The following is a 13,268-nucleotide window of genomic DNA, read 5'->3' as shown; positions in this document are numbered from 1 at the left end:
GCCCCAAAAAACAGCTCAAAATGTGAAAATGTCCACGGACACAACATAAATAATCTTTTAATCAATATTTTACGAGCTTTGCATATTTTATGCAAAATAACACATTTCTGTAAAGCACAGCCAAAATACAGTAGGAGAAGTTTTGCAAATGTGTGCTAAAAGTACACACATTTCACAAACAATGCTTCTAAAGTAAATTAATTAGGGTAACAGTTGTAGAATTAAACCATTCTCAAGTGGAGCTAGAAGATTTCATGGTAAACTAAACTGATAGAGGCATTTAATCAGGATCATTGCATTGTTATTACCACTAATAGCCCAACACCCGTGACAAGTCAGAAAGTCTGCAGTAAAGAAAACATTGAAACTCAAGTATGGTCTTGATATGAAATTACTTAGCAAACAAAGCGGCTCAGGAAATTATTATTTTCCTTCTTTGAAGATAAGTCACACATAAGAATTAGTGGATGTTGTCTTGGTGTTGTTGGAGATCGTGGAGATGCTGCTGACTTCACTGCCACTGGTGGCCCTTGATTTTCTGCTCCCGCTGGTCTCTGTGCGAGCCGAGGAGACGCTCCTTTTTGTTGGAACATATTTGTAGCCAGGGTACTGGTAGGCAGGGTATGTCTCTGGGCTGTAGGGGATCAAATTCAATTGTATTATATTCTATTACTAAAAGGTGGAGGAAGATGACAAATTGAGAAGAAAAAAATAGGAAAAGGAAGATATATAGTGGCAGCATTCTACCTTGAGCTGCACGCTTCCCTCCCAGCTAAGATACTGTAAATAAGGCCTCCGGCAACGAGTAAGGTCGAGCCACCCCACCCGATAAAGACACCGACACCTATTTCAAATCTGGTGATAAATGCAAAAATAATTCAAATGTTTATCCTCTCTCACAAAATAACAAATTGCCATGCATCTTATATACACATTAGTTTAATATGTTATGAATTGCACATACTTCTGTTCTACAAATGTAGGGTCTTTAAAGTTTGCTCTAATTTTGTTTCCGTAATAGGAGAAAGCAACCATGGAACACAAGCCTGTAAAGACAGAAATTTTCGTTCAAAGATGAGTCGCTGAGCGTGTGGCAATGTGACTACTTTCAAATGACTCTCTCTTTTTTTTTTACCTCCTATCAGGTAGGTCATCCCTCCAGCAAAGGTTACTTTTGCATTAGTAATCTCTGATCCTCCAATCTTGGTGCACTTCATTCCCACCAAGACTAGAATGGATCCAAAGAAAGACAGGACAATGCAGATGATGATGAGGGCCCGACACATGTGAATGTCCCCTGTTCAAGACCAGAAATAGATCATTTAACACACACTTAAAGATTCAGATACAAATACTAGATGTACTAGATGTACTAGATGTCCAATTATTAATGTACCATATGCTGTCAGATATATTACTTACAGTTCAGGTCAAACAATGATGGAATTCCCTTGCAGTCAGATACTCCCGTTGAGTCAGATACACAGTCTTTCCACAAGTTGGAGAAGTAGTTTGACGCCGTCAGGACTATGCTGCTAACCTCAGACCAAGTCCAGATCTCCGTTGGCATCGTGGAGCAGACGAGGATCCATCCGCTCACACAGACCACAAAGCAGCCGATTTCCATGTACATCACTACAGTCCTGTAGCCCATGTTGGTGCTGGGGTTCCCCTGCTAGACGGAGAAACAAGAAAAGCCAAACTCTAACAACTGCGGGGAGCCTTTGTGCCCAGCGCTCACTGCTCAGTTGCACGCAGATGAAAAAAACCCACACTGAATCGCACACGCATGACTCCGTTTGTGGTTTGTGTACATCATCACATGTTTTGCCTTGAACTGCATTTCCAGTGTTTTGTAAAGATCACTTGAGTTAATGTGTTTGCTGTTGATACCCAGGAGCCTTCCAGAACAGACTCAGTTTTGAGGACCGCGTAGCTCTTTCATCAGAGGTTGTTCCTATAAGCCAAACGTGATGTGGCGCAGCATGAATTTGGAGAAAGCCACTTGACGGACACATATTTTTGGCATACAAATGAGCATGCACATGGTGCTGCATTGAAAGGACAGTCACAAGCATGACTAATTCACTGTGAGGCAAAATGTTTCTTTTATGAAGTAGTTTATTTGTACTTTCCACCACTTTCCAGTGACATTTCTAACTGAAACACATGCCTTGGTTAAATAATAACAGTGTCAAGAGTAAATATAAGACAGTCTATTTTAAACACACAGTATGGACCTGTTTTCCAAAAGAAAAAAAAGAAAAGAAAAAGAAAATCAGTTTGCTTTTCTTTCAGCGTGAGCTTTGCTGTTTGACATTTGTTCTGATTTGAGGACATTATGTATTGTTGGGGTTAAGATATAACCCCTCTGCTAAAGAAAGCCATGTGAAATATTAGCAAAAACAGACTAATGTTGAAAATGAGCATTCTCATCAAATAATCTATTTTGAAATTTGATGCCAGCAACCCATTAAAAAGTGCAGTGGCATATTACCGCTATGCTGCCTGCACCTCTTCTCTCACAACCACTCAGTAGAGTATTTGGGAACTGAGGGCCCCGGTGGTGTAGTTTGGAAAGCAAAATGTTGTCCCTTCTTGCTCGACATCAGCTACTTAACAGTCGGGGGTCTTTTGTCTTGTGTTTTGCTTCACAATGCACCAAATGTTTTTCATGGTTTATCAGGTTTAGCATTATGGAGCCATGCTACTGCAACGTGTGCAAATGTCTTCTGATATTGTCCTATTAAAATAAGATACATTTTCTGGATGGCGGCACATGTCGCTCCAAAATCTGTATGTACTGCACATGGTGTGCATTGATAACTGTGCACTGATAACAAGTCAGATAGTGCCTTTACTGATTAGCCTTGAGGAGTTATAGGCCTTGAATTATGAAATCATTATTTCAAATTCTCGTTTCATCAGAGCTCGAGACACTTACATTTAGTTAATCTTAAATAAGCCCAGAGAGGACGCCAGCGTTCCTGGATCCTTGCGGTTGGAGCTAATGCATTTATTTCAATTACAGGACGATGTCTGTTTTTGATGTTTCTTAAATGTCGATCTTTAGGGCCATTCATTATTAGTTCAGATGACGAAATTCCCCCCAAAACCTTTTGAGTTCTGTACTGAGAAACATTATCCTTGAATTGCTGAACCAGTTGCGTGCACACTCTTTCACAGAGAGAATCAACATCTCTGTTTATAGCCATAGTCATGTTACTAACTTGTTGAAAGATACCCTAATCTGTGAGATGCTCCACCAAGTTATGATTTGATATGTCACTGCATTCCCTTTTTATTCACAGCTTACACATCTAACTTTCGGCAACTGTGTCAGAGGACAATAGGTATGAAAAAAAACTTTGATCACAGGCTAAACAAATGCATCTCTTTCTGACAGTCTTGTTGGTGTGGTCTGAGAGAGCTTTGAGATTTTGCTGCTTGATCGTCCTGAGCCCATATAATTTCCGTACGTCCTTGAGGGACCGTAGTATCCAGTGTACAGTGTTCTTCCTCTTGAGGCAGGGGCCATGTATGTGCCTCCCCCGTAGACTTGCATCACTCTCCTGTAAGAAAGAAGCATTTACAAAATAAATAGCTTCACGTGAATTCATTATGCACAGAAGAAAGGTTGGTGAAGAGTGATGTAGATACCTGTCAAGGATGATCACTCTGTAGACTGTCACAACATAAAACACACTTCCGAAAAAGATTAAAAAGCATCCCACCAATCCCAGAAAAATGGGAGGTCCTAATTCGTATCTGGAATGAGGGTATATGAAAGAGGAATTCTTTATTTCAAACACAGAAAAAAATAAAAATGCAATTGATTAGCAGATTTTTATATAAATAAGAGTGTTGAAAAAAAAAACTGTACCGCAAGGCTCCTGGAGCTAAGTTGGCTACAAAAGCTGTTCTGGCAACCCTGTTGATGTATAAGCAGTAGGCAGCAATATTCGACACACCTGTGTGCATAGGTTTCGTTGAAACCAAGAAAATAAGTGAGGGCAAAACATTTCTGCCATTTACAGAGAAACACACACACCCCACGCTCAGAACTCACCACCGCAAAAGTGAAACACTGCTCCGCTGAAAACCAGTTTGTCTTTGGTTTTATCGGCCCCACCGATATAAGTGCACTCCATCCCAATGAAGCAACACACCACTGCGAAGAATCCAAGAGTTAACCCGCACATGAGCAGCCCTCTCACTGCCTGGACATAGTCTGTGACAAGCAGAAAGAAATGGGGGGAAAAAAATGAGAGGACAAAACTCTGAAATCATTCAGTAAAAAAATGCAAATAAGTTTATTATTTGCAAATAAATTCAGGATTTTCTGAATTTAGAGAAGTTTCCCTCTCATATATTGTAGTCTCATTGTTGCTCCATGCTCTACCTGTTAAAGCAATTTTATGTAACATTTCTACCTTAAAATAAAAGCTTGAAAAAAATTGTGCGGCTGGAATGAGTTTTAATATTACGATTGGCCTGTCTCCTATGCCCTTCGGGGGTCTGAGTTGGAAAAACTGCGCTATGTAACTTTGCTGGAACGGCCCGGGAGCTGAGCGGAAGTATTTTGACTTGCTTTCAGGCACACCTACCGCAAAAACAAATAGACCCCTCTCACGCTCCCAGGTACATTTGATTAGTCTTACCTTCTCGGTCGACATAGCTTGCACCTTCTGACTCCTCGCCGGTTCGTCAACAACGTGAAACGTGAAAGTGAAAGGGTGTTGTATTTACGACAGTGTAACCGTACATTACCTCCAAGCCTGTAGGGGGAGCTCCATAGTGGGCTTTTTGAGAAGTTACATTGTATTTCTTTAAACAGCAGAACTGCACTCAGGGGCCGTTTACACGTAAACGAAAACGGGTTAAAAACGCAAAACCTTTTTGCGGATGCACTATATCGTTTAGACGGAAACAGCGTTTTGGGGGCATGAAAACGCCCTCCAGAGTGGAATTCTTGAAAACGCTCAACTGTCGCGCCACCTTGTAAACGATGAAAATGCAAAACTGCGTTTCTCATCACATAGAAATAACGTGACAAGCATAATAAAGCGCCAGGAAACCGTGGTAAAAAAGATCAGTAGGCTATCAACATGTCCATCCCTGCGGACTTTCAACTCGCCTAGGCGCGGTAATTGACGTTCAAGATCATTTCATAACATAACATAACAGCAATGACGAGCGAGAGTAGTAAAGAACAGACCATAAATATGAACTACGTTCTCGAAATTCTTGAAGTTCATAGAGAGAGCAGGCGACCTAGACAGCTGTGGGTGAGACCTGGGAGGACTTCTCAGTGGTGGGATAACTTTATGAATGGAGTGGTAGACGACCAAGCGTGGCATGAAAATTTTCGCATGTCGAAGGAGTCTCTGTTTGCCCTGAGTGAGGAACTCCGTCCTCACATTGAGGGACAAGTAACAAACATGCGGGCGCCATGGCCGTAGCCAGCTATGAGGAAAGCGAGGTCTGGACCTCGGTAATTTTCAGGGATTTATTTTTTTTTAATCTCGGTTTTCGCATACACGTTTCAATTGACGTTTGTGTTGACATCACTTTCGTGAATGTGTGAGTGCGTGGTACCATTTGAAAGGTCTGTCTCTGCCCTTTCCAACGGTGTGTATAATACGTGTGTGCGCACCATAGTCGGTGAGAAAAGTACCGTCAACATAGTAGCTGCATACCTGTAATCAGTAATAGAAAAATTAGACGAATTTGACGAACGATTTCATCGGCCACTGCAGTGCAGCGGCGATTGCTATATACTGACGGAAAGCTCAGCTCGAGCTCTTTAGAATGATATGATTGTTACATCGGTGTCATGTATGGTTCGTGAATAAAGAAGCAGAGAAGCATAGGTGCGCTTTTGAAAGACAGCACCTTGTTATAGCAGTGCACATTTATGTAGGCTGGAGACAATTTTTCACATCTAATTTAGTAATGAATTCAATATAGCCCATAAATCTTTATAGGTTATTTAGCAACAGCTATAGCCTACAGTATGCATCTATCCATCTATATTTAACTCTATTTTTTATATTGGTTAGTTAGCCTTACTCTATGCCTGGCCAAATGGCCTTTGCTTGTACCAAACATTTGTATAGGCTTGCACTGGGAAATAATCAGGTTCTTTTTAGCTATGGGTTCTTGTTACATTATAATGGTTTATTTTGCTACTAGCCTCAATGTGCAACACTGCTATATATTAAAAACTATATAATTTAATATATATATATATATAGTAAAAATTTCGGACATCATGGACCTCGCCTATTCCAAAATCCTGGCTACGGCCCTGGCGGGCACCTGTCCCTGTCGTTAAGAAGGTAGCTTACACCATAGACATATTATAAGTAGACGCCCCTTTCGCCTCTGGGTCGCGTTAAATGTCGCCGCCATCTTGCTAGGGAGTCAGGTGCTGTTTACACATACCCGGGTATTTTGATAAACGCATATTTTCTAACCTTCGTTTTCAAAAAAAACTTGGTGCACACAGCCCTGTTTAAAAAAAAAACACGTCTACATTGATCCGCATAAATACGCTATCAGGAGCTGTTAAATTACGCCAAGTCTGACATTGGCAGTGTTAGAACAATGAGAATTCCACACAAGCCAATCAGAAGCCTAATAGAGAACCGCTGACAGGAAGAACTTCCGGATCCTTTTCAAGAAGAAAATATGGCGCCAGGCTCATGTGTGTGGACTGATAGCGAGACTGAGCTACTTTTACAGGGGCGGGGCTCTGTACTATGACGACAACTCCGCATTCCATTCTGAAAACTCCGTTTTCGTCTCTTTCAACCAGATTACACACAAACGCTAAACGGAGTTTTTAAAAAATCTCCACTTTTGCCGGAGTTTTTTTTTAGCTTAGTTTTCGGAGGAAAAAAACTCCGTTTATGTATAAACGAAAGGCACAAACGAAGGGAAAGGTCTTCGTTTTTCAGAATACCCGGGTATGTGTAAACAGCACCTCAGTTGCGTCAAGATCGCCGGTCTGTATCGGGGCAAGCTGTCAGTGTGTCGGTAAAAGAGCAGTTTGTCCGGGCTGAAATTGGCTCAGATGATGTGTTTCTGCTCAAGGAGCACATTCAGGACACACAGTTTGGTATAGACAACCACCACTTTTCACTGTTGTCATTGGTTGTGTCCACATTTCACAAACTCAGGCTGCACCACATAGCCAAACTCAGTACACTGGAATTACAGAGTGGCAACAGCCGAAAAAGGCTTAGCAAAACTATACTTTTTAAAGGGTTCTAGCTCCAAGATACAAGCCTAGACACAAGCTTATATATACAAATATATACATATATTTAAATTATTATATTATATTTTATATTACTATATGTGTATTAGAATTAAACTATTGAAATATTATGGTATTTATTTATAATAGCAGCAGGTGTTTTGATGTTTGTTTACATTTGTCTTCTGTATCAGAAATTTTTGTTTGGGAAATTAATTTTTATTGTCAATTACACTGTTGCTTAGATGTGAAAATCATATGAGCATGATTGTATGTATATGTATATATATATATATACATATGTTATTCCATCACACACAATACTGAGTCATTATATTATATTTTATGGTATTTATATTAGACTATTTAAATATTTTGAGAAATGCATACTTTACTGCTATAGAAATATAGAAAGCTGCAGCTGTTTTGATGTTTGTTCACCAGTCTTTTTTTTTTAATGTTGGTTTGTCAAATTACTGTTTATTGTCAATTGCACTGTTCAAGGTGGTTTCTCAATGCACACATTTGAAACGCAACTATAAAAAACAGACTGACTGCCAGTGTCTCACTATTTGATTTGTAGGCTATTTCTCTTAATGATGGTCAATACGTAGTAGCTAAAGAAGCACCATTTTGATAGTCTAGATTTGTGCACGAGCTGTGGGAGTACAAGAAAAGTGAGCGTCTATCAGCAATTATTATAGACATATGCACATGTGTCTACTGTGGAGGTTGGAGCCTAATTAGCGAGATTCAAAGATTCAAACATTGAGACAAATCTTTTGGGGGGTACTCCACGTAGATCATACACCCTTGAATGTAAAAACGACTCAGTGAAATCGATTGCAAAATGTAAGACAATCGTGATTTTTATCCAGAAAAAACGATGCTCCCGACAACTTGCGCTTGTTTGACAGACCTCTGGTCCAAATGACCCCCCTAGCAATATGGCGGCGACGTTTTACGTCACGGCAACGGGCTGAAGCAGTCAATGGGGCGTCTACCTATATTATGTCTATGGCTTGCATACTTTAATAAAGCGACGAGGGTCGGCTGCGCAAAACGGCAAATGCCTTCGGTTTATCCCGACCGACTGTGTCGCTCATAGTCAGGCAAACTTGCAAGGCTATCACAATTCACCTCGGGCCTAAATTTATCAAGCTGCCATTCACTGTGCCAGAGACAGAGGAGCTAATGTCCGGATTTGTAATGGATCACGGAAAGAGAAGTAGAAAGGCTTGGTCTTGGTAGTGTTGCCACCTAGCCATCTGGCGTGTTTACTGCATCGATGCAACGTCTGTAATGACTTCACGGAGGCTCTCTGAGACCGGCGGTTGCCGAACTGCTCTTTATTATACACTTGCAGTACAATCGGGTGACTCTCAGTCCTGCTCCGCAACCAACCCTAGGAGAACACCAAACCTGCACACAGACTGGCCCACGCCCACGCCCACTCCTCTCCCCCAATCACCAGCCCACACCTGAGTGACATGACCTGCGGTCCAGTGATTGACAGGGAGAGGAGGAAACAAGCCAGTCCGTGTGCTTTTTTTTTTTTTTTTTTTTTTTTGCAGTGTAATTTTTTTTTAATTAAATATAAAACAGACAAGTACAGAAACAAAGACAGATACAATAACTATACGCCAGGGGTTAGATAATGCAGACACAAACAAAGCAGACACACATCTATAAAACAATATTAAATTTTGTACATAAATTCACAGTTTTCATTGCTTTTTTGTTCTTTGAGGCATAAATGTTTTTGAGAAAAATGTTCACGTCCCTACGAAAATAAACAAAAGAAGGCCTCATTTTAAGTACTTTACACTTATGTATATGGAATTTTGCCAGAAGAACAATTAAATTACAAAGAAAATATTCCTCATCCAGCTCCTTACTAAAATTGGTCAAACCAAATAAAACATCTTGCAAACGTAACTCAAAAGTTTCACAAATATGGTCAATTATAAAACGACAAATCTTTCGCCACAAGTCTCTTGAAAACTCACAAAACCAAAAAAGATGAATAAGTGATTCTGGATGTGTATTACAAAGAGTACAATTAGTATCAATATCTTTCCTGAATTTAGCTAAAAAGGATTTAACTGGGTAAAAACGGTGAATGATTTTAAAGGACACTTCTTTTACTTTATTGACCAGTAAGAATCTGTTGGGTAGTGTCCAAGCCTTGGTCCAGCATATATCGTTGGCATATCCACTCCAAGCTGAGATTACACAAGGTACAGAAATAATGTCCTTTAGAAATAGATTGCGCACAGTCCGGTTATTATTACGGGTAGTGGACATCAAGCATATTCTACCAACATGTGTCAGAAGAGGATCAAGCTGAGGAGTATCATAAGAACAACCTTTCAGGAGCATGATCACTCCCAGTGGAATTGCATCAAAAACAATGGCAAATTGCTTAGGAGTAACAGGTATTTTTACACGCTGAAGAAATTCTTGGTAACTGAAAAGGTTACCCTGTTCATTAAGAAGTTGAATTACTGAAACAATACCATTCCTAAACCAGTTATCAAAAAATATAGATTTCGTTTTGTAACATACATCCCTATAATTCCAGATAAAGTAAGTATTTGGAGAACAATTGTGCTTGTAAAGAAGAGACCAAGACAAAAGAGCTTGCGCCAGTCCGTGTGCTTTTACCTTAATTCTGGGTCGTTGCACGTCACACACTTTTGCGTTTCCGTATGCATGCAGAGTTTCACCCTAAAACGCTCGTCTAAATGCAGTTTTAAAAGTGAAAACGAAACGCCACTTTTGCGTTTTGGTTTCAGATCGTTTCGTGTAAAGGTAGCCTCAGACTAAAACACTAGAGAACGTTGTATTGCCTTTGATATTTCACAGGGTATGTCAGTGTTCGAATTACTGGGGGTACCGGGGGGGTCTGACCCCCCCCCCCCGATTGAGACTTGATACCTCCCAAATGGGACTAAATTACACTTTTGTGGGGTACTGAAAAAAATGATCTATTATTAAAATCAGGTGTTGAAAATGTCTTGTTACTTAGTATTTGTCAATGTGTACTATTAATAACCAAATAAAATGCGTTTTGGAACACCCCTTCGATGGACTGTACCACCAGCGGGCGTTTCGCATGTTCGCAGGCAGCTCGCGCAGAGTCCAAAACATCGGCAGCACTGAGATGCACTGAGATGCAGGGTTTTGATGCCCGTTAAAATGATGTTTGAGATGCAAGCGCGTGGAATTAAGCTGTCAAGGTGGAGGTTTCCCGTGATTTGTTAAATGAAACTAACAAATCAGACTAATATTATTTCAACTTTAAAAAGCACTGAACTTACAAACACCCAAGACAGGTGACCGCCCTTCCCTTTCTCCCATGAGAAAAAAGTTAGCCTCATCGAGTCAACATGCACAAGTAGTCTCAGTTCAAAGACAGAGGCGGACTGCTCTAATCCAGAATACACCAACCAGCATACTTGATGTCAGAAAATAAAGTACAAGGCTTGTCATGTGTTTAAAGCACAATTGGAATAATATCATTTAACTAAGTTAGAAGAAGGCAAATGGATAGTGTGACTCCACCAAGCAAGAAGCAAGGATAGCTGTGTCTAGCAAGGAGGCAAAAAGGATAGCATGCCCACAAAGAGGTAGGAAAAATGGGATTCCTTACCATATGTCCGCCGTGACAAATATAGGATTAATCATAAATTTGACTTTGTTTGAAGCCATTTCATGTAGCAGCTAGCAGTATACCATGACTACTAGCACCACGGGGCTCTCTGATAGCACTTTTCAATCTCAAGAAAAGCGCACACTGTTTACAGTGGACATTACAAGCTATGTTGAATTTGGCAGTTGTAGTCTGATCATTTACAGCTTGATTCTGTATGCGTCATTGGGTTCACTTTGCTGATTGACATTTCTTGATTGCGTCTCATGGGCACTACATAATGTAGGCTAGTTGCTAGTTTGCTAGTGGGCTTTTGGTAAGCCATACAGCTGTTTGAAGTTGGGTCGTTGCTAGGTTTAATATTTATGTATTATTCTGCATGTGTTGGTTCTGCTGCTGTGCTTGTTGCTAACTGGAAAGTTAGCAACGTCCTGCTGCAGCAACGTGTGTGAGACAAACTTTGGCTAGGTGGTTGAACTTGACAGTGCTGCGTGCAGATTTGAGCTGAATTCACCTGCGCAGCGCGGATTTTGCAGGGTTGCCAGATGATTTCCAAACATGCTCAAACCCCGACTGGAGGCACTAAATCTAAACTAAACCAGTCTAAACTGAATTCTATGTATTTCTATGGCCATAGAGCCATATACAGATACAGAAAAACTCGCCCAATACCCATTTTTACCCGCAGACGGTCATCCAAAACAGCCCAATCTGGCAACACGGAGTTTACGGAGACGAGTGCTTTGAATTGATCTTCCCGCAAACGTGGTCACTTGATTCATATGAGGCTCTAGCAGGGAGTTTGCAAATGAATCTGATAACGTATTGTTGTATTTGCATATCATGACATCAATTGATCCGCAAAAAGACGACCCCCCTCCCCCTCCCCCTCCCCCTCCACCCGAAGCCCAGTGGATAATTCGAACACTGGGTATGCTTTATGTCTGAGGTATACAACTCACAGAGGACGCCCCACAGGACTCCGTAGTCGTTACAGGTGGTGACGGCTGTGGAATCAGTTAAACAGTCCTTCCACAGGTTCGACCAGTACCAGGCTACCTTGATGATGAAGGAACCTCCTTGTCCTCCAAGCTGGCTGATCCTCCAATTGTCCATTGCCATTGTGCAAAGCACGAAGAACCATCCCAGCGATGAGATCAAGAAGCCAAATATTTGGATCAAACGTTTCCTCATTGCTAAAATAAAGAAGACTGCTCATGGATCATCTAGAGAACAAAAAAAAAAAAAAACACTAACTCACACTTCTGTGGAGTGGTAAGCAGAATTATTTGACTTTACAGGCTCTCTTGTCTCATGTCAGAGGGTGGAAAGGATGACAGCGTTTCTGTGCGCTTGGTGTTGATGATGGCTCTGTGATACTGTGCAAGATGTTTACAGTAAACGATCTGCAGTGTGCCTCCTACTTTTGATATTTCATACCACCTCCAGCTAACTTTTTCCGGCAGCAGCATCCCATCCATCACTAATGCATTTTTCGTATGTGTGTGCAGTCTCAAATTCCTTGTGTAAACACAATAGAATACTTTTGTTCAGTTAGCAAGCATATTGTTAGAATAAAGGACCAATAACGTGAGGACAATGCACCAATTAACTTACCCTCCTAAGACCCCATATGAGGACATATTTTTCTCAAAACTTGTTCCTAATCAAAGACAAAGCTTAGGTGTTATACTCATTAGGTCCCGCTCATCCAAAATAGCCAGGAGAAATTAATAATGCATACAAAATCAAAGCCAGCATCCCAGGAGGTTAAGAGAAAATCAATACTGCTGCCATCTGCAAACCTAACGAGGGATCACTGAGCAGCAAATAGAATCAATCTTCAGACAACGCAAGAAAAACAAAACAGCGTGTGCTGCTTCTTACTTTTATTAATTGTAATATTGACGTTGTGTGCTGAGAAACTGTAACATACTCTTCACATCTCACTACTCTTTATTTTTTTAACCTTCTTCAGGTTTGGACATTACAAGAAAAGTTAATGGTTATGTCATGTCGAACAAGATGAAATGGCTGTCATTACAGATTAACAACAAGAAGAGGTTACAAACAGTTAAAGATACAACCACCAAAATCAATGTTTCACAAAAAAAAACAACGCACTTTATCGCAATATATAGTTACAAAATGTAGAAAAAAATAATGCAAATTTGATTGAAGGGTCCCATTTTTTGTAGTATTTTAGGTTCAGAAAGTAAACTGTACAAGAGAGCTTTAAATTCATACCCCTGGAGGAAACATGTAAATATTTTAAACCAAATTCATGGTGAGCTACAAATCAGTACATTCTGCTGTTGTCTAACAGAAGCCTCCAAATACGCTGTATCT

General features: G+C 40.5%; 2 protein-coding genes across 2 annotated transcripts; both read right to left on the bottom strand.

Moving 5' to 3' along the window:
- Positions 1-41: 41 nt before the first annotated feature.
- LOC142396636 (claudin-10-like) lies at positions 42-1,779 on the bottom strand. Its single transcript, XM_075479585.1, has 5 exons — positions 1,423-1,779; positions 1,136-1,297; positions 965-1,046; positions 748-855; positions 42-634 (listed from the first exon to the last, which is right to left on the bottom strand). Exons 1-5 carry the CDS (start codon positions 1,652-1,654, stop codon positions 448-450), a joined length of 771 nt encoding a protein of 256 aa, XP_075335700.1. The 5' UTR covers positions 1,655-1,779; the 3' UTR covers positions 42-447.
- A 294-nt stretch (positions 1,780-2,073) lies between these two features.
- LOC142396635 (claudin-7-like) lies at positions 2,074-12,293 on the bottom strand. Its single transcript, XM_075479583.1, has 5 exons — positions 11,882-12,293; positions 4,070-4,231; positions 3,884-3,971; positions 3,661-3,768; positions 2,074-3,572 (listed from the first exon to the last, which is right to left on the bottom strand). Exons 1-5 carry the CDS (start codon positions 12,111-12,113, stop codon positions 3,380-3,382), a joined length of 783 nt encoding a protein of 260 aa, XP_075335698.1. The 5' UTR covers positions 12,114-12,293; the 3' UTR covers positions 2,074-3,379.
- Between the last annotated feature and the right edge of the window lie 975 nt (positions 12,294-13,268).

Source organism: Odontesthes bonariensis, chromosome 12, assembly GCF_027942865.1.
Source record: "Odontesthes bonariensis isolate fOdoBon6 chromosome 12, fOdoBon6.hap1, whole genome shotgun sequence".
Lineage (NCBI taxonomy): Eukaryota > Metazoa > Chordata > Actinopteri > Atheriniformes > Atherinopsidae > Odontesthes > Odontesthes bonariensis.
The sequence above is the reverse complement of the archived record's forward strand: the minus strand, read 5'-3'. Positions and strand labels throughout refer to the sequence as shown.